Source organism: Toxotes jaculatrix, chromosome 7 (genome assembly GCF_017976425.1).
Source record: "Toxotes jaculatrix isolate fToxJac2 chromosome 7, fToxJac2.pri, whole genome shotgun sequence".
Lineage (NCBI taxonomy): Eukaryota > Metazoa > Chordata > Actinopteri > Toxotidae > Toxotes > Toxotes jaculatrix.
The window spans coordinates 24,281,964-24,302,455 of NC_054400.1; the positions used below are offsets into that span (position 1 = coordinate 24,281,964).

Consider the following 20,492-nt stretch of genomic DNA (forward strand, 5'->3'; position numbering starts at 1 on the left):
TGACGAATCGCACTGTATCAAAACATTTCTGTTTGTGTAACAGAAAAACAACTTTTCCGATGGCTCCACGTCACTGAGCTGACTGTTCATGACACTGTAATATATTCATATTTAAACATAGCAAAAATCTTCAATAAACAGCACAGAAATGAAAAGGCCACAGTCCATCAGGTTTGTCTGACACTGGCAGACATTTTCTTAAATATTAGCCGATGTGATTTCTGGCCAACTGCATCAATCTGCTGAGGAGGGACGATAATTGTCAGACTAATAACCAGAATCATTAACATATAAATGAGATGATGTGATAATTTAAAAAGTAATAATTTAGCCTAATAAATACAAAAGAGTCCATCACTATCTATCAGTAAGACGATGCCATGAGAGGAGGGATGTTGTCAGCAGAATTATTTACATGTGCGAAACACGACAACGCGGTTAAATGCGGTGGTTCTGTGCTGAATAACGCACACTGCTCCACACTAGGCTGAAAGCCAACAACACTTGTCCTGATTCAAATGAAATAGAGCTACAGTATTTGATTTCAGTGTTAATGAATGCAATGGAGCCCATCCAAGGCTGACCGAAGGAACAAATGTGCACAGTGTTCCTTTACAGACAGCTGAACAAAAGCATGCCACCGAGACAGAGGACGAAAGAAGAAACCGTCTAGGAAGAGAAGGAGGTGGGGGTAGTGGTGGTCTAGTAACTCATAAATACCCCTTCCCTGCTCTCCTTCCTTATTCATGCTGTAGCTGTGGGGAGGCACTTCCTTGCCATAACATCAGCTTCCTGTGGTGGCGTCTCCAGTAAAGGAAAAAAAAAGTAAACCCTACAAGGGTGACTGTGTGTACAAGGACAAGCAGGCACCAGTTTGCAAGAGACAGAGCAGACACCGTCAAGACTTGAATTTCATTTGCCAAAATATACCTCACTATTAATACAGAGGCCTGGAGCACAATTAATCACACCATTCTTAACAATGTACCCTTCAGTTAAATTACAATTTCAGTGCTACTACAATATGCTGAGGGATCACTAACATAAATGCCCCGATATATAAACCTCTTTGCTACCATCACCAGCATCCACCTGGCGCTGAAGTGCAAGACCATCCCCAGCATTAATTTAATTTGTCTCCCTACCTCCTTGTTCAGTATCACTTGGGGGCAAAATTTCCACAACTGGAGAGCTTCCTCCAAAACATTTTTTCTAAAAAGCAATGCAATGATCAGGCACGGCCAAGCAGGAAGATCTCATAAGTCTTATCTCCAGGACATTGATTTAAAGAGTGGGATGTGAAATATAGCTCTTTCCAGCCTATTCCTGTAAATCTGGGAAACATCTGTGGTTACTTCTGGTTAAACATGATGATATCAAATGACCTGAGTGAGTAAGACACACAGAGAGGTGGGAGCGCTGAAACAGTACACGGTTTGGGACAGCCAAAAGCCACTGACAAGCTGCACCATCAGTACACTGTTGACTCTTCTCAGAGGGATGGCAAATTTACATTGTTCTTGGCTACACCTACATTAGCAGGACCACGGCTAACGTTAGCCACCAACACTGTGTCATTCAGTTGCACAAGTACATACTTTACCAACCAAACCTTTTATGTAAGACAACTACCCCACTCTACAGAGTAAGGAGCCGTCAGTACTATCAAGGAAGAGACCAAATGGTAACTTTAAACCAAGGAGATAACCCGGCTGGCTAGTTAGCTTCAGGGTCAGGCATGCAGGGAATTTCAGTTATTGCACTTCCTATTTGGCCACATGCTTTCAAAACAAAAGCCCTAAGCTAGACACGTAAGCACTACCCTTCACCTGCTTTTACTGAAACCACAATCATTATATGAAAACTCTAATAAACCCAGAGAATTTGACCCTACAGTGTAAATAACAGTTAATCAGATAAAAAAAACCCTGCAATGTGTTTTTATTGCAGATATTTAAATTCAGGTGAAACTATCTTCTCAGCTTCACGGGGCTTTACACTCAATGAAGACCGCTACCAAAGTTACTTTCAAATACTTGCACTGTTCCTGAGACGTGCAGAGTACTAATTAAACTAAAAGTCCATCTACATTGCAGATTTCTTTCGAAACTATTCCTCAGAATAACAACAGATTTTAAGCAACAAATTTCCAGCTGACAAAATATTTAGAACGCACTCAATCAAAACTGCCTTCACATAAGAAAACACACTCAATTCAGTTGCAGCTGTGGTAAAAGAAAATGAAACAAACAAACAAAAAACAGTTTTACACGCACATTACGCACATTAAAAAAGGGACCCTGGTGCTAAATGTCAACACATCGTAAAGACTTATTTTGAAATAACTCAGAGTACAGGTCCAAGTGAATTTCACCAACTTGACAGCTGAACTATATCTGGTTTGAGGGTTAAAACAACAATTATCATGTCGTTTAGAACAAAGTAAACCAACACACCGAGTCTGTGTGCTTAACGCAACTTTAGTGTAGATGTGTGTGTTTCCTTCGGGTCATTGAATTTACCTCATCTGTCAGTAAGCAATACCAAAGCTGAAGGTGGCTAACGCTATCGTCGGGCTAACAATGTTAGCATAGCCGGCAAAGAGACAGCGCTCTGTCAGTGAGCTGATAAAATATTCATACCTGAGGTTCTGCTAATTTTTCATCTTAGAGGCGCTGATAAAAGTCCGATGAACGTCCATTTGCGGTCGCTAACAGTTCGCTAATCCCACAACTTGAGACGCCAGCAGGCAGCATCGGTTTCGGATGTCAGCTCCTTTCTGATGGCAGCAGCCGGATGATCCTCTGCTCCCTCCTCTGGTTGCATCACCTCAGCATCTCGCTCCGTTCAGGAGGGACAGTTTCCAGCCTCCAGGATGGTTAAATATCCATCACTTCATTTACTGCTGTCTCCAGATTACTGCTAGAACTGGGATAGAAAGCTGCAGAGCTTCACACACAGCTTTAATCCCACAGGAGGAAATGGGCAAATGTGGTCCAAGTTACTGGATAACCATTAGTGTCTTTGGATTAGTGCTACATGTTTCCAAAAATGTCTCATCTTAATTATTAAATAATAATAATTATTATTAGACTTTTAAATTATATGGACATATGGCTGAGTCTGGAAAAAAAAGTTTTAATGAAATGTCTGTGAAAAGTTTTGTCTTTCATTTTAAATTTGCATGTTCATCCCTCTCATCAAAGTACCAAACTGAACAATGTTAGTAACAGGTGGTACCACTGGCAGCAGGGGGCCACGACACATAAACTCCTTGCAGAAAAAAAAAATCTGCATACTTACCTCAGTTTATCATACTGGATTTATAAACTAGGACCAATACATTGCTAAGTCTGGTGAGACAAATTAAAACAGTTATGTCAAAGATGAAATACCTAATTTATTTAATAATGAGAAATGACATAAAGCAAAGATAATGTTATCAAGTTTTTATTTACATAAATCACACGTACATGACCCACTGGTCATTGCTCATTCTATAAATCACTAAGACTTATTGCTTCTTTTACATGAATCACAAGCACTGAAGGTTATAGTTTGTGCTATCAAGTGTATACCTGTGGTGATCTGGGGAAAAAAATGTAATGCAATCAAACAGTATATTTCCACAGAAGTTTGAAAGTAATACTAGGTATGTGGATGATACACCTGTTAATAACTCGGGAGGTTTGAGATATGAGTGATTCACTGTGCTTCAAGGGTCCTACTAGGGAACATTTGGTATTTCAGATAATCTCCAGGTGCTCTCCTTTCTACAGCAGTGTGGTTTTGTCCTATAAAGGTAGAAGATTACATACAAGGAATGCAGAAAGCAACAAATATACATTAACTCCAGCTGAATAAATCAAACTAGACAGTCTAAAAAAAAAACAATGCGGACACAAAACAGATGAAATATGGACAAAAGACAACTGCAGAATTAAAAATATACACAGCACAGTATACATTCCACGGGTGGAAGCAGTAAGCCTCGCCTTTTCCTGGAATGATTTGCCTCTCACTTCTCGGTACCACCTTCAAAAAAGCACTCATATCAACACAAGAACTGGCTCGGACACCACCAGAAGAACCTGCAAATGGAATAAGGACACTATACAAATTGTATAGCACAGGAAAAAAACCCCACTTCAAATGGTTAGGTCAACATGCCTGCATGTTGTTGTGTGATACCTACAGTTTTCAGTCTCATACGGTTAAATTCTGTACAAAATTAAGAGAGTGTAAACATTAGGGTAACTGAAATGTTCTATTGGTCCTCAGCAGGGAAACATTGGCACAGGTGAGCTTTCAACCAAGTCAAACATTTCTAGGAAAAAAAAAGAAAAGGATAGACATGAAAAATATGTCCGTTCATCCGACCATTCATCCATCAGCCATCCACAGAAATAAATCTGAAACAATCCAACAACAGCAGAAATCACCTTCTGTGAAGCTAATGTGACTGTGACAGAGCAGGGTGGGGGGAAAATGATAAAGTACAGCAACTAATGTGTCTTGAAATTTAAATTAAATTTAAAAAAGGAATGCTATTCATTGTCCATACATCATATAGGGATGTCTTTTACTGACACAGCAGGTAAGCTTGTAAGTAAACATGACCATTGCATCTCCAAAAGAAATGGCTTTAGCCATGGTGGCTGTTTCCAGTTTACAATGTGTTGATGGTTCCCCCTGGTGGCTGAATTACGCATCTTCTCCGTGAAGCAGCCGGCCATGGCTGCTTCCACCTCATTAAGCAGCTGACACTTTCCCTCTGAACAGGACATTTATGGGCAAGTGCGTGATGTTCCTGTTATACCTCAGTAGAGAACAGAAGGCTTTGACGTTTGCTGTCAGGCGTTGGAATGCTCTCCAGCTGAAGGAAGTACAGAAGGACTTGAACCTATGGAGACACATACAGTTAAGATCAGACCCTCAATGGTAATCCAGATAGCACTGTCTCATTATCCTGACAAGAGTTTTACCTGAGCCATGACCTCTAGAGACCAGCTGTCGTTCATGGAGATTGGCTGGGTGCTGTTTGAGATTTTGCTGTCTTTTTCAGAGGGCCGCAGCAAAGTGGGACCAAAAACTGTGGCCAGATTGTGCAAAGACATCTTGTTGACGCTCTCATTTTCAGCCACCCTGTAAAATCAGTGCAAAAAAAGACATTCAGCCTAGAGATACTCACAATCATGACACTGTAAAATTGTAAAAAAAAACAAAAAAAAAACAAAACTTTGCAGTAATTAACAGCTTGTTTTTCTATGGTCATTATCAGACATAGAGTACACTGTAACTGATACAATCACACAGTAGTTCAAATAATGTACACTAACTGCAGTTGTTTACCTTTTTAGGTGGTCAAGCACAAAGAGGAAGGTGACCAGATTGGGCTCTGGCAGAGACAGCAGCAGGTTGAGCATGCAGCTCTCCTTGGCCACACTGTCAGACAGAGCTGAAAGGAAAAAGCACACATCAATCTGCTGCTGTCACAACTTACGACTGCATTTATGACCTCCCATCAAGGAAAATGATATTAAAAGAAAAGAAATGGCTACAGACCAATGCCTCCAGCAAAGTTGGGGTACAGCTCATCAGTGAAAAGAGGCTCTGGCAGCTCACGGAAATATAACTTCAGTGTTCCAGCGATGGCGTTTACGTCCATCTCCCTCATCATGACTGACACGTCCTTGTTGTCTGTGCAGCAGATGAGACAGTGACTGAATACCAAAGAACACTGGGGACAAGTTGAGCAATAAGCTTTAAAAGTAACGTCTAAGCAGAATATGAGCCAATCCTGCAGGGCTCTGTCTTTAGTGTCGTCCACATGTGAAGTATCTCTTCATTCCCAGCTGTGTTCTTTTCCCCCACATTTGTCAAATCGCTTCTGAAAAGAAATCAAGTTCAGACTGAACTCACTTGAATCAAATGCAGCCTTCAGCGCCTGGATGTCAGTTGCGACGCCAGACACTCTGTAGATTCCCACCTCCTCCATCCCACGTCGCTCGATCTCCTCCACACACTGTCTCACAATGAGAGGAACCTTGGAGCGCTCTCGCCTGGTGAGGGCACAGTCACACACAAACAAGTTTTAAAGGGGCATATGCTGTAAACACAGGAGACCATGGTGACCATGACTATGAGACCATGAAAGAAGTGTAGCCTGTGCTATGTCAACACAGAAATACTGTTTGTACAAGTTAATAACAAATAATAACATTAATCAGCTTTAGGATCCTGTCATGGCTCCCTGGGACACTTGAATCAAACAAAGCCATCCTTCCTACTATGACAAGTCCAAATATCTGCCATGGCTCACATGTGATCAACTTACTTAGTTACGACATTGATTTTCACTCCAAAGACTCCGGATTGTTTCCGTGAAGGCATCCTCTTCAGACTGAACTCTCTGCTGGCGAATTTCATCGACAGCTTCACCTCAATCTGAAACAAGTGAAGGAAACCTGTGAGCTGCACAGAACTGGATTTAACCAGGGCGTGTTTTAGTGTTTTACTGCTTATGAATTCAACTTTCCATTTGTAAAAGGAAGAATGTGTTGTCTTATGTTGTTTCATGTTTCACTCTGATGCATGTATCTGTGCTTTTTCTTTTTAGAATTATCAAAAAACACTGTTAGAACCAGTCCACCAGGTTTTTTTTTTTTTACATACAGACCACATCAGACCTGATCTAGCTCAAAAACCACTTATGTTCAGTAAGTCTGTACTAGACTGACAAATAGACTCCAGAGACTGTTAAAAACACAGTTTCAGATTTGTCAAGCTTTTATTCTGTATGTGAAAACAAAACAGGTGATTTCATTGCTTTTCTTTCCTCATCCAGACCACATAACACCAGGTCTACATCAAAACCACACACAAATATGTGGACTCATCAAACCTGCACAAGAAAAAGCAGAGAAATTGCCTTTTTCTGTTTTGACAAATATAATTTTATAATTTCATAGACGGAGAATAAAACTAGAATCAGATGCTGTGAACCAACTTAAAAAAAACAAGGTTTTTAGTTTGGCCTCTTTTCTCTGGGTCAGTGAAAACACTCACCCCATTCATGGCGATGACTGTCCTCTGCCAGTCTTTACTTTGCAGGGTCTGGGGATCCAGCTGAAACAAAATAAAAGACAAATGATCATTTTTATTGCACATGCCACTTCGGTTTTATTTTACTGATTAATTCAGATTCTCTTCAGAACCAAAAACCAGGAAATATTTTACCCTTATCTGCTTTAAAGTGAGATGAGCACAATTCAAACTCAGTTTACTTTTTCCATAAGTAAATAAAAGCAGGTAAATATGAGTATTACCTGCTCAATTACTTCACTCTGCCTCACATAAACAAAAACTCCATATGGCAAGGTAGTGTCACTGATCTATTTTAGTCATCTGACTAATACCAAACTGCCAACCTTTATTTACAGTGATCAGGCACGAGGAATGTGATAACACAGTGTCCCTGCTGCTAAGCACTGTGCCTGTCCAACATGGCAGATGTTCTCTCACCCAAGAAACAATCAGATCTCGTTCAGATAATCCTTTATTCAGAGAAAATCAATTTTCTTGCATAATACTTTCTTTTGAATCAAAAAGATAAAAACAGGCAGTGCAATGCTGGCTTCTAAATCTTGAAAGAGATAAATCCCCACAGAAATATAACAAACTCGAACAGGGTTTTAAACACGAGAGGGAAATGAGAGAACGCAAAAATAAGTTTGTCCTCAAATGTAGGTCCTTTAAAACAACGTCCAGTGCAGACCTGTCCACAGCTCACTGCCCATATCTTTACCTTTGGTTTGAGGAGACTGCTACGGACTCTGTCCCACAGACGGGCCCCTGTACTCGGGGGTTTCCTCGGAGCCGTGTCTCCCTCTTCCTCTAGACCGCTGCTGGCCTGATCCACACTGTCCTCCTCATTAGGATTACTCTCACTCATCCCTTCTGGCATGAGTCTCTCTCAACTCTAAAATGTCACTTACACTGACTAATGGCACACAAACAAAGAAACCAGCGCTGTTCCGCAGATATCACTGTTTTCTACACCACTGCATGCACTAACAAGAGGAGCAGGTCCTTCTTCCCTGAACAACGAGCCATTGATCCCTTTGCTTTGAAGAATCTGGACGATCTCCACCGGTGCAGCCCAGCTGAAACATTACAAAACTTTCTGCGTCATCTTGATGTCTCGGCATTGTTAGAGTCCAAATCTTTTCACTCCAGTGAGAGTCAGAAAAGGAACAAAGCCACGCAGTCTGCCAACCACGCTGCTTCTGTGTTGTTCTACTTCCCAGATGGATTTGGAGGATTAACTCCTGAGAATCCCCTCCTACCCTCATTACCAGTGTGCTCGTGCCTGCCACTCAGAGGACTGCTGGCTGCTAAATCTGCCTCTCAGGTAGCCTAAACAAGCTCCTCTGGGGGCAATTACTGATCAGTGCAAGTGACCTTTAACATCAGAACTAGCATGTGAGTTGTATTCCTCATATCTGAAACTATATTTAGTATTCAAATCCATGATCTAATCAATATATGAACTGTTCACCTTTCCCAAAATCTCTTATTCTTATTCCCACAGAGCAGGTCTTAAGGTCCTGCCTCCTCTAATCCTCACAGACTCAGTTTATTTATTATTTGTTAAGGGTCAATCTTGAATATATAAATAATGGATTTTCCAGCTTTCACATCTCATTGTCACTGAAAGATGTCACTATGAGCCACAATTTTTAAACAATAAATGGCAAAGAAATATATTTTACAATTGGCAACATTAACTCATGTAAAATTAAACTTACCTTCTAGTACTACTTACTTTTTTCTTTTTTTTTTTAAATCAGTCTTTTTCAAGTATTTTACACGTTCCAAATTGAATTGCCTCAATTTTAAGACTCTTATAAGATGTGTCATTCTGTCATTTTTAACCCTTGAGCCAACTCAGCCAATTTGTAAAGTAAAAATTATTTGACAACCACAAATGTATACATCAACAAAGCCAGCAACAGAAAGTCTAACATGACACTACACGTCAGAATCAAAATGAAATACCTGACAGGTGTCCTGTCTCCAGGCTGTTCAGCAGCGAAATCCCTTCACTGGCTGATCAAAGAGCGCTCTGTGTCTCTCTCCCTCTGTCATACTCTGGGGCAGAGCCAGCAGCTACATTTGGTCAACCCAAAGTCTAATCTGCCCTTTGTCACAACACCCTATCAGGGGTCAAGCTGAAGTGACCCACCGGCAACCTCATGGCTAACTTTCTTATTCAACAGCGAAGGGGCCCCACAGGGCAGGATTAGCCAAAAGAGGTCCTGTGGTCAGCAGAGCGGATAAGACACCACTGTCCAGGTACTGGAATCAATAGAGGGAGTAAGTTCACTCCACATAAGCAAAGACTGTTGTAGAGTCAGTGGAATCATATAGATTCACACAGAGTTTGCAAATGTTGACCTTTAGTTTGGTTTTCTGCTCTGCTGCCACATGTGATCCAGTGTTCTCCAGAAAACTGGCAAATATCTGTATAGTATATCAGACCAGAATGTTTAGAAAAGAGTTCATACATTTTACTTCACTGTAAATAACATTAACAGAACGGTTTGATATTTATGGAAATACACTCATTATTATTACATATAAAGCTACGGCCAAAATATGGAAACAGATAGTCTGGCTCCGTCCAAAGTAAAAGAAAAAACAGCTTAGTGTAAAGGTCAGCTGATAATGCCACACATACAGTTCAGAAACTCTATGTTGTGTAGTTTGTCCAACAGAAAGTAACTGTGAAATACCCCACTCTGTACATTGATTCTCATTTTTAATAACCAACTTTAAGTAACACTTACCAAAGTGTTTGCTTTATCAACATATTGGTTTGATCCTCAGAACTCTAGTATTAGCTCTACTTGGCAAAACTGACACAATCAGACCTCATTTGTCCTCACCTTTATCTGTCCTTTGGCTACGATCTTGTCCGTGATCTCTCCGTCCTCTTTGCTCTGCTTGGTTTTGTTGCAGCACTTCTCATAACAGAGCAGCCTCAGGGTTTGAGAGCCCTCCAGTTCAATCTCAAACTCCTTTCAGGGAAACAGAGCAAAGGCATGTTATTGTAGGTTTCAGCCCAGTGCACAACATGTTACTTCTATTTTATCCAGTCAACAGTTTTTTTGAGCATCCTTGGCCTTTTTCAATTTAAATTTTAATTTCACACAGTTATGTTCTTTAGTGCCTGTCTTAAAGACACGCAGCAGTGGATACTGAAGGTGGATTATGACCCCTCTCCTTCACTTTCTCCACTGTGGTTTGGAGTCTCACCTCGTTCCAGTTTGGCTCTGTAGAGTCTCTGTACACTCGTGTTTTGGCTTTGTTGACAAAGTAGCCAAAAGAATCCACCTCCAGAGAGCAGTAAAGGTCTAGCAGACAGAAGAGGAAGCAAGAGGGAGTCATTTCAAAAGCCGAATCAAAATGAAAATAAAAACTAAGGATCCATATTAATCATCTGGTTGAGTCATACCCAGACGAGATAGTGTACAAGGCCTCTGTCACTGCAACCTCAGGCTGACCTCTGAGTGTTACCACAGCTTCCCTTCTTATGTTATTATAACTCTACTGGTGTTGTCTGAGTAAATCAAGGAACAGCAAAGGAAGTAAACTCAGCACATTGTAAGGCATGCCACTGACATTGTGATAGAGAGCAAAAAGACATATTTGAGGCGGCTTGTACACAGTGTTCCTGGCTAATCCCACTTGTTCCCCTGCAGCTGCCCTCCCAGCTGACAGCCGCCCAGAGAGAGAGAGAGAGAGAGAGAGAGAGAGCGGGTAAAGCACATGAGACTGACACTGACACAGGGGATGATGTGACACCACGTGCAGCCTCTAGAATTATCAGTGATGTGATTTCTGGAAAAAAAAAAGGGGAACAAGCCACTTACTTAAGCTCTGTTTGAGCCCTGATGCAGAGTGGACAATGACATTCAGGAAGCCGTATAAACCAGGAGATTCATCATCTGTGAGGGGAAAAGATCAAGCTGTGATACAACACAAACTGAGGGTATGTTAAAGGTAAATATAAAAAAAAATGCAGTGTAAAGTGATTCATACCTTCCTTATTCATGGTCATTGGAATAGTGTGAACAGTCTGGAGCTTCACACATGAGTTAGTGAGCATCTGCAGCTCCAGAGAGGTCAGAGAGAAGCTTTTAAAACCTGCAGGGCACAGCTGAGGTCATGGCAAGTCACACAAAAATGTTACACCAGCTGTTGTAATAATAATCCTGCCATCATATCTTTAAGGTTAAAGAGGAAGCTCACATTTCTTCTGCTGCTCACGAATGATCTCTCTCCATTCGGCACGTTCATAGTCTGATGAGATCAGAAATGTGAAGCCCTGAGAGAAATGAACGGATAGAATATTATATTGTGGAACCTTACTGTAATTTCAAGCCGTCAACAGCAGAGGGCAGCAGAAGCCAAAATGAAAAGTTGAGTCACTGAGGGTAAGCTATTCCCAACTATACTTTGCATCAAAAGTTCACGAGGTAATCCAGATAAAACCTTTTCATCATCATTTTCCATTTTTTAAATTGCTGAACTTCATTAAGGACCTCTGACATGCTTTGACTCACCTTTCCATTTCTGTTAGCCACTCTGAACGCCATGTTGGGTGACATGAGGAGCAGCAGAGACTCTTGTTCTGATAACTTCTTCCTCAAACGCTCAATCACCTTGGGTCCCTTGGTGGTTCTCTGCAGATAAGCAGTAGCAGAGTTAATGTAATATGGGACCTGCTGACTAAGCACTTTCTATTCACATGTGATAATCTTTGAAATTCTCATTTTATTTCCGTTTGTCTTCAGACAATCAAGTTGTGTAAATACCGTCATGTTCTCCTTGTATTTAGTGATGGTGAGGAGTTTCTTTAGGTGTGTTTATCCTCTCTGTAATCTCACCTTTTCTCTTTGGATCTCATTCTTGATCTGAGAGATTTTAATCTTCATGGCGTCAATTTCCTCGTCCTGGACCAGAGGGATGGGGGTGGACTCACAGTCCTCGATAGTCTGGAAGGTCAGGTCAGCCAGTGGGATGTACCACTTACAGTCATACTGTTGCCCTTTCCTATTGGAGGACACAATGTTTGCATAAAGATTTTTTTTTTTTTAGTTGTCCTGCTTTTTCACCAGAATTGTTTGTTTACTGTGTGACACACTGTATGACTAAGCACAAACTTGCTGACACACTTAAGAAACTAATGAAGAAATTATAACTTTCATCTCCCGCTGCAACCACTGGTAGGTCACAGTCAAATAGTTCTTTGTTCAGCAAAGCAGAATTTAGGTTTAATGCCTGTTTGGGTGGAGTACTTCTCATTCCCCAGCAACCTTGGGATTTGAACCAGTGGAATACTCTGGGTCACAAGCCTCCATATCTAACCTCCGGCTGGACGCTGACCCAGACTCACCCCGCAGCCTGTTTCTTCAGCTTGGTGCAGAGCAGCAGGTCAGTGAAGAGGAAGACGTGACGGAGTTTCCTGGAACCTTCGACCAGCTCCACCATGAAACGATCCCTTAGCAGCTGACGGTTCTGCCGACGGGAAACAAGAAATCATTTTGTTACACTCACTGAAGAAACTGTGAGTGAGAGATGAAGCACTTTCAGCCACAATAAAACTGCACCAAATGCAAACTGGTGAGCTACGAGGAATTGCAGTGTGTAATTGAAGTTTTAATTTGATGCTCAGTTTAAAATGGTTTAATGTGGGATTCACACAGACTGACTTTGTGCTGATGTTTGCACAAGCTTGGAATTACTGCACAGCCTGCGGTGATGCTACTGCTTTCAGATGATTGCTGTCCTACCTCACTGCAGAAGTAAACAAAATAAACAAAACAATAAATCATTTGTGATCAGCGACCAGAACAAGGCAGTAAGTGTACACAAAAATGTTTTCTCAACCATCAGCAGATCTCTCACTGATGTAAGGTGGCATTTCCAAACTTTTCAGCCAGTTTCAGCCTCTGACGCTCTGATGATCTATGTATTTTGGTAATGGATTGTTATTGTGAGTTTCCTCTTTCCTCGTCATCAACCCATCCACCCTGAGATTAGAGGTGGATGTGATGACATGAGCTCTTCCTGGAGCAGCGTGCATCTAAATTCCCTCTCTGCCTTTTGACCTCAGGGTTGAGGCTGTTTACAGTGGCACAGCCCATGTGAGACTCTGCCATCCCACACCAACCACAGTTTGACAAAAACAAGGAAATCACTGTGGCATAGTTTTCCTCTACTGTTCTCCACACACTCCAGTTCAGTTCTGGTGGGTTACGAGAACGTCTGTGAGGCACTCACAACATGTTCAAGTGCTGTCCTGGTTTCAAAGAGAGGTGGCAGGGTCTATATCCGCTTATTGTTTTGTGACACAAACATTACCACAAATAGTCAATAATCCAATGGAAAAACAAGAGCTGTCACTGCACAGCGCTCACACCCTCCTGACACTGGAATCTGCTCCTGTTTTTTATGCACTGTGAGACACTGAGCACTGAGGCATGCACAAGAGATGAAGCTAAACAAACTCATGGGTTTAAATGGTCGTGGTAATTACAGGCAGCTACGCTGCAAAACATCAACAATGGGTGCAAATTTAGTCGAGAGCTGATCACATACAACAACAAACCCATATTTTAAACTGATTGTCACAGGCTAGCTTGTTATCTGTCAATCTTCCCATGGGACTTCAGACTTCCTAGACAATATACCGAAGAATGTTCCCAAGAACTTTCTTTGATTTAATAACCCACCCTGGTGGGCCGGGAAAGTTCCCAGAAAAAACAGAGGAAGTTCTCATTCAGGTCATCTGAATCAGAGCCCTGAGATGCATGGTGTGGGGGGACGGAGGGGTCAGGAAGCATGGGTAAGTCAGTACACACCCAGTGTAGAAGGCTGCTTATACAGAAGTTGATAAGGCGAGCAGGAGGTCATTTCTGGGAAGCAGAGATGACACTGCGGCAGGAAACGATGGGAGTGAGCGCAGAGGTAATCGGCGGGTTTTCCTGGTTTGAGACACAGAGATTCTTTCCTCCAGTGTTTGCAGGGCTTTGTCACGAGCTTCCTCTACGCTCCACTTCCTTCACCACTAAAGCAGACAGGCTGAGATGAGTCAGCAACAACCTGACTCACACTCCGGTTTTATTGCAACTTTCAGACACCTTGTACTCTGAGCTTTTTACTGTCAGTAGTCAAGATATGACGGGAACGACGGGGGCAGATATAATCCTGAATTCCACAGGTCTGCATCTGAGTGAGAGAATCAAACGAATGCAAATGTTCTAAAATACTGTACAGTAGTTTCATTTTTGTGACAAAATGTAAAACTGAAGTCCATATAATCAACTGTTCTGTCAATCAAGAACTTCAATAACATGTTACCAAATAAAATGTATCTCAATTCCCTTTACAAGTGTCAGCCATGCTAACTCCCTTACTCTGTGGATCAGTCTGTCAGTCAGCTGGTCTTCAACTCTGACCCAGACTGAAATCATGTCAACAGCTATTTTTGCCTCTAAAAACTTGTGAAAACAGAGAGAAAACATGCTCAGGTCTCCTGAAAGCCGTCTGTATTACAAAACATGTTGTGCCTGTGACTTAGAGGATCATCAAAAAAATGGGTGGAAGTTAGGAAAGCATATACTGGACAAATATAAAACCATATAAAAGCGGGAGCGGCTCCGGGAGTCAGTCTGGTGGTGTCAGGCCACGTCGCTGTGTCACCACACCACCCAAACCACTGAATTTGTCCTCTGCAAAGCAAACAGCTGCTCCACAAAGGGAACAAGTTGTACCTACTCTTAATTTGTCCTGCTCTGGGCTACATTCAGTCAAATGGAATTGGTGGAATTTGTTTTGGTGGATACCCGGTAAATCCAGGCTCAGCTGGTAATATGGAGGGGAAGCTGACCCTTGTTTATTTATTTACCTAAAACATATTTTGTTTGCATTTGTTTTTCGGCAGGTCTGAGCACATTTATTTGCAAAAAGCAGATTTATCAACCTGGAGTCACAGAGTCATTAGTATAACCCCGAGGTGATGATCAGCTTTCCACACTGACCTCTCCCTTCTTCACTGTCATGGACTGTCTGCGTGGGGTGATCTCTTCATTAATACTGGACAGGAAGTTCTGGGAGATGCGCAGGGCGTCCTGTAACAGCGGATAGTCCGGGTGGCTGGAGGGCGTGTGCTTCAGGAGGTCCTAGAAACAGAAAAAATATGATGACAAATTCAATCTCCAAAACTCGTTCAGACAAGATGATCTGCTCCAGATTTTTCGAAGGCAGACTGACTTACATGCAGAACAAGTGTGCTGCGCGTCACTCTGTCCACAGGTTTGTAGAGAAGAGCTGTGGAGGAGGAAGAGTCAGCTCAACAGGAATAGTCACAGCTCAACTACTTATAGCACTTATTGATTAACGTGGAGGCTGGCCATTCATTTCACTCAGTACTTACTTTCCAGTGAATTTTTAGCCGACTGGTCTTTGCAGTCCTTTGTGCTTTTGACCTTGAGATTCTGGCAGGAAGATAACACCAGAGGGAATGGTGAGAAAAAAAATACCTGAATTAAATCACAGCAACTGTTTCACAGCACAATTCAAACAATCAGCACCACTGTAAAGACCCGCACGGCTCTTTACACAGTGAGCACTGCTGAAAACTGCTCTGTCATCACTTGTCCCGGGCAGCTGTACAACATCAAACACTGGCCTGCTGCCGTCCCGCTGTGCGTGGCGTGATTACATACCTCAGATATCTCTGCAAACTGAGCGTTTGCCTGGCAGCACTTGTCGGCCGTTTCCACAGCAACCTTATAGTTATCCACAAAGGCCCGGTACACGCCGAGCTGGCTGGCCTACGGGGCACAAGCAGGGTACCGATCAGATTCATTCCATAACAGTGAACGTGGATTTTATTAGTCCCTGATTGGCACTGAGTACATTGCAGTGTTGCGGCTCAGACATGAGTTGGCATAATTCTAATACAGAAGGAATTAATACAATTCAGTGAGATTCAATGTTGGCTCACATGTCTACATATAAATCTGAGTATGCACGACTGTTTTTCATCTTCATCCAACAGCAAACACTGAGGTAGCTCTTATTCAGCGACCTCCTATAGAGCGTTTTGTTCTCCTTTACTGCTTGTCATGTGGTGTAGCGGGGCTTTTATCTGGCCGGGAGATGACTCCGGGCAGTCTGCTCACATGTGCACTGCAAGAGCCACTGAGCATTACTAACAGCCTGAGACTCCCACCTTTTTCCCCTGAAAGTCTCCCCTCTTTTAACGATCATTAATGATCAAGGCATGACATTTAAGGAGTGCTATAATTAGTTTCTGAAAGTTACTGACTCCATGGAAATTGGCCTGTTTGATCAAAAACCAACATACAATCTGATGCTGTGAAGTTTCATGTTATTTGATGTTTGGTTTTCTTGTCCAAAGGATGGTTTAAATCACCTGAAGGGATTTACTGTGTGTGGTTTCTATACACTCATAATATACTTCAACAACTACAAAAAGCTTTACAAACTAAACCATCATCACAACATTTCACTCGTATCAGACTTTGTACCCCTTTGCTCTCAGCCTTTCTTGTTTACTTTGTGGCCTGACTGTTTTCTGCTGTGTCAAAAGAAGTGGAGAAACAGGTTTTTGGTGCTTTAGCTTTGTGACATTGTCTTGACACGTTTTTCTTGCAAATTATATCTTGAAATAATTCAACCATAAAACCTCTAAGATGACATTTTTAATTTTACAGAGGCATGGTTGATCAGATTTGTGTTAACACAACATGAATGGATTGCCAACGTTAACGGGTTACCAGATTATCTGGGACACTTGTGTTGACACACTTTATTATGACAGCACTTAGGAGATAACATAGACAACACAATTCTTCACATACTCAACTTTCAGGTAGGACATTTTTGTTTCCTTGTTTGTCCTGCTGAAGCTAACAAAACCGTAAGCTTCTTACCAGTTTCTGGAAGAGGTCGCCCACACACTGCTGGTGGCTCCAGTCCTGGACGCGGGGCAGCAGTGCGTCATAGAAGTCCTTGTGAATCTCATGAAGCTCTGGTACTTTGAAGAAGATGGTCTCTATCTGCTGGATGGTCAGCATCGGTTGGGAAGTTGTGGCTGCGGCCCTTAGAGGCTTCATGGGCTGGACAAATAACCACAGTTCATATTTGAAAACAGGTACTTGATGTACTGTAAGAACTTTTTAAGGACATTGTCTACTTTTTCTTTCAAAGGTTATATAGTCTCACTTGGCACAGAGAGCAGTAGCACTAACAGTAGTCTGTAAAACTCCACTGCACAGTGCACAATGCTGAAATGTAGAGTAACAGTGCCACAAGACCGGAAGTCGGAAAACGGATTCATTGATACTGGTCATACAAGATCAAGTAAGGCTGGGGTAGTCTGCAGTGGACTTCTTATGAATTCATAAATATATCTATATTATTTCATATATAAGAGAAATGTTTCTGTTTCTTCTCTCAAAAGTTATATATTCTTGCTTTAAACAGGACTATATATATTACACAATCATTTAAAGAAAAATAAATTCAAATTAAAGATGTTAGCCATATCAGCTGTTTTTTAATCAGTGCTTAATCAGAAGTCATTTTAATCATTTCTTTTTGTCTACACTAAGGGTTTCAAACAGATGAGGAAATAATTGTGTGTTTGTGTTATAAGTTCCACATACGATCAGTAGGGCCTCCAGTTGGCTGAGGTAGGTCTCTTCACTGGCCAGGATTCCTGACAAAACCCACTTTCTCATCTCCAAACCCTTCTCCTGATCCAACTCCACCTGATGCAAACATGGTGGAGAGAAAAAAGACCTGATAATCATGAAGAGAAGACATTTTCCAGCACAAAAGACTCATGTTGACATATGATATGTGAAGTGTAAACGGGCTGATCTTTAACAAACCACCCCCACACACCTCTACAAACCCCTTGCTGCAGATATTGTTGTTGTGGGATTAGCACAGACCAGATTTGATTAAACTCTGTGGGAGTTTAAGATTCCAAGAGGCTTGCACCAGACACTCCCAGCACTTTAAAGAAGACAAATGTGTTTCTGGTCTAGGAATTGTTACTCCAAACAGGTTAAACCCATCAGTCATCCTGGTGCAGGCTGTCATGTCAGTAAGAAGCTCACTGGAGCATCAAGGATGGGCTATATCAAGCTCTTTCATTATATTAGTTTGAGGAAAAAATGCTGAGTGAGCCTCCCCACCCTCATCCATGATTTAGGCTTTGAAGATCACCAAGTGTACATGAGAGAAGAAGAATACCACAGATAGGACAGGAGCACAGCGGAGGGGGAGGGGAGCTAGGTCTCTTTTTAACATCTGTTTGCCCACAGTATGTTTACTGAGCATATATGGCCTTTTTCAGCAACGCGCCGCTTCATACTGAAAAGCACTCCCATCTGGGAGCTGTATGGTGAACTCTATTTTATTGTCGGCCTCAGCTGGAGCGGCTGTTGGAATGCCTTGCTGAAGGGCATTTCTTCTGTCGGTTTGTTAAAGGGACACTCCACCGATTTTAAACAAGAAGTTCAGTTTAGTTTAGTTTTACATGAAGTGTATTACTGAGCCTGTGATGTCTTCTGTGGCTTTGAAGGTATCTGAAACAAAATAACTCAAATGAGGTCATCAGGAGAGTCTAACGAAAGAGGCTGTAAAGTTGGATTATGGAAAATGTGGTGTTGTGGAACTTGACCCTAAGTAGGAACTAAATGTTGAGATATTTGGCCTCTTTTGTTAATTATTTACTCTACTGATTTACTTGGCCGAGGTGAGGAAATCAGCAAACATCTGATCACACATCTCTTTAAAAAGGCTTATAAAGGATTATTTTTGTGAAACACTTGCACTAAGTCTGAAATTATAGGATAAATTTTGAAAGATGAGCATATTTAATAAAAAAAAAAAAAGACCACTGATGAAAAGACTGTTTACCTCTACACTGCATGTTACATTACTGGTTTTAAAGTATAAACCACCAAAACACATATTATAGAGTTTCCAGCATGTTTAAGGCTTATATGCAGAGTAGAAAAACAAGTAGCGATATCCTTTTTGCAACAGGAAGCACAGGGTTTATAGGAAATGTTGGCGTAATTTCGTAAAACACTTGCACTAAGACAAGCATGAGTTTGAGACAATAGATCTTTTAGACTTTGGTTTCATTTATTTACTGTAATTATTTATATGTAAGTAAAAAAGAACCTGACCTGAAATCAGCTTTTACATTTTAAAAATTGATCTACTTAAAATGCAAAAGAACATCAGGGTTGACTTGGTACTGCTACACCAACACACAGACCACAGAAGAAGTAATGCCAGGCACTGTAACAGCAACTGTTCAGCACAGAAAAAGAAACCACAGCTACTAAAAGTGGTGGATGGTGCGTGGAGAGAGGACAGTGAAGGACAATGCAGCAGAGAGGAGAGAGAGCAGCAGCAGCACTGTGAGCTGAGAGACACAGTTAACGTGCCAGACGTGTTGGTGGGAGTTGACCCAGTAGCATTACCGACAGCGTGGATTCCAGGGAGCCGGAAGACTGGGTGTCTCGGCTGCTCCGGCTTTTGGAGCGGAGCCGTGGTGAGGAGGAGGGAGATCCAGTGTAGGACAGAGGGTCGTGGCGAGGCTGGTGCTCTTCTGAGGGCTCCAGGTCATATCCATATGACGGAGGGGTGTCGTTGTAAGGAGCCTCTGTGAGAAACAGTCATACAAAGGACAATAGACTCATGGTGTGTCATTAAACTGTTTAGTCATCAAGATGACACTGAGAGGCATCGTGGGAAATGCAGCAGATTGAAACATCTTTTTCTGTTGATATTCTAATACTGGGCCAGTGGTGGTGAAAGTGGGTGGGACTCACAAAGCTATTTAGGAACTGGTAGCAGAGGATTATTAAAATGCCACAGCCTTTTCACTGTTCACTATAGTGTCACCACGAATGATGTAAACAAGTACATTTGAAGCCAGAAGAAAAAACCTGACAATATAATAAAAAGCAATCCAATATACCACCACTGTACAGATTATTATGCTTGATTTTTGTGGAAATTGCTGGAGATGTGTTGGATCAGTCACAGAGCTTTAGCTCTAATAAACCCACTGTACACTACCTGCTCAGCACCAAAAACCAGGCAGACAAAGTTAGCGACGAGCTAGAGGTAAGTATTTCCTCAGGAGCTGGTGGAGACCAAATCAGAGCTAAAAGGAGAATGAGAATGAGGTTTTTATTTATCAGATGGCCAGAAACATGACTCCAAGAGACTGTTAATGTTGCTCTGTGCCTGCTGGATGTGTAAATAGGCAACTGTTTGAAAACACATACACCTCAACATCTTTGCAAGGTGATGATCTGTCTAATGTTGGATTTACAGCTTGCTTTGTTGCCTATAAGTGGCCA

The 20,492-nt window shown here is 41.8% G+C and overlaps 1 protein-coding gene across 1 annotated transcript in view; it reads right to left on the reverse strand.

The window, feature by feature from the left end:
* Positions 1 to 3,434: 3,434 nt before the first annotated feature.
* si:dkey-91m11.5 (PH_BCR_vertebrate and RhoGAP_Bcr domain-containing protein) overlaps positions 3,435 to 20,492 on the reverse strand; it is a 30,863-nt gene continuing 13,805 nt past the window's right edge. Inside the window, exons 2-23 of the mRNA XM_041042060.1 lie at positions 19,605 to 19,786; positions 17,766 to 17,870; positions 17,031 to 17,216; positions 15,798 to 15,905; positions 15,506 to 15,566; positions 15,347 to 15,399; positions 15,111 to 15,251; positions 12,464 to 12,585; positions 11,955 to 12,120; positions 11,631 to 11,750; positions 11,317 to 11,392; positions 11,107 to 11,211; positions 10,938 to 11,012; positions 10,321 to 10,418; positions 9,951 to 10,082; positions 7,069 to 7,128; positions 6,338 to 6,447; positions 5,923 to 6,062; positions 5,566 to 5,700; positions 5,353 to 5,458; positions 4,986 to 5,145; positions 3,435 to 4,903 (exon numbers count right to left, since the gene is read on the reverse strand). Of these exons, the coding sequence (XP_040897994.1) occupies positions 4,814 to 4,903; positions 4,986 to 5,145; positions 5,353 to 5,458; positions 5,566 to 5,700; positions 5,923 to 6,062; positions 6,338 to 6,447; positions 7,069 to 7,128; positions 9,951 to 10,082; positions 10,321 to 10,418; positions 10,938 to 11,012; positions 11,107 to 11,211; positions 11,317 to 11,392; positions 11,631 to 11,750; positions 11,955 to 12,120; positions 12,464 to 12,585; positions 15,111 to 15,251; positions 15,347 to 15,399; positions 15,506 to 15,566; positions 15,798 to 15,905; positions 17,031 to 17,216; positions 17,766 to 17,870; positions 19,605 to 19,786 (2,531 nt within the window). The 3' untranslated portion in view covers positions 3,435 to 4,813. The remainder of the gene's footprint in view (positions 4,904 to 4,985; positions 5,146 to 5,352; positions 5,459 to 5,565; positions 5,701 to 5,922; positions 6,063 to 6,337; positions 6,448 to 7,068; positions 7,129 to 9,950; positions 10,083 to 10,320; positions 10,419 to 10,937; positions 11,013 to 11,106; positions 11,212 to 11,316; positions 11,393 to 11,630; positions 11,751 to 11,954; positions 12,121 to 12,463; positions 12,586 to 15,110; positions 15,252 to 15,346; positions 15,400 to 15,505; positions 15,567 to 15,797; positions 15,906 to 17,030; positions 17,217 to 17,765; positions 17,871 to 19,604; positions 19,787 to 20,492) is intronic.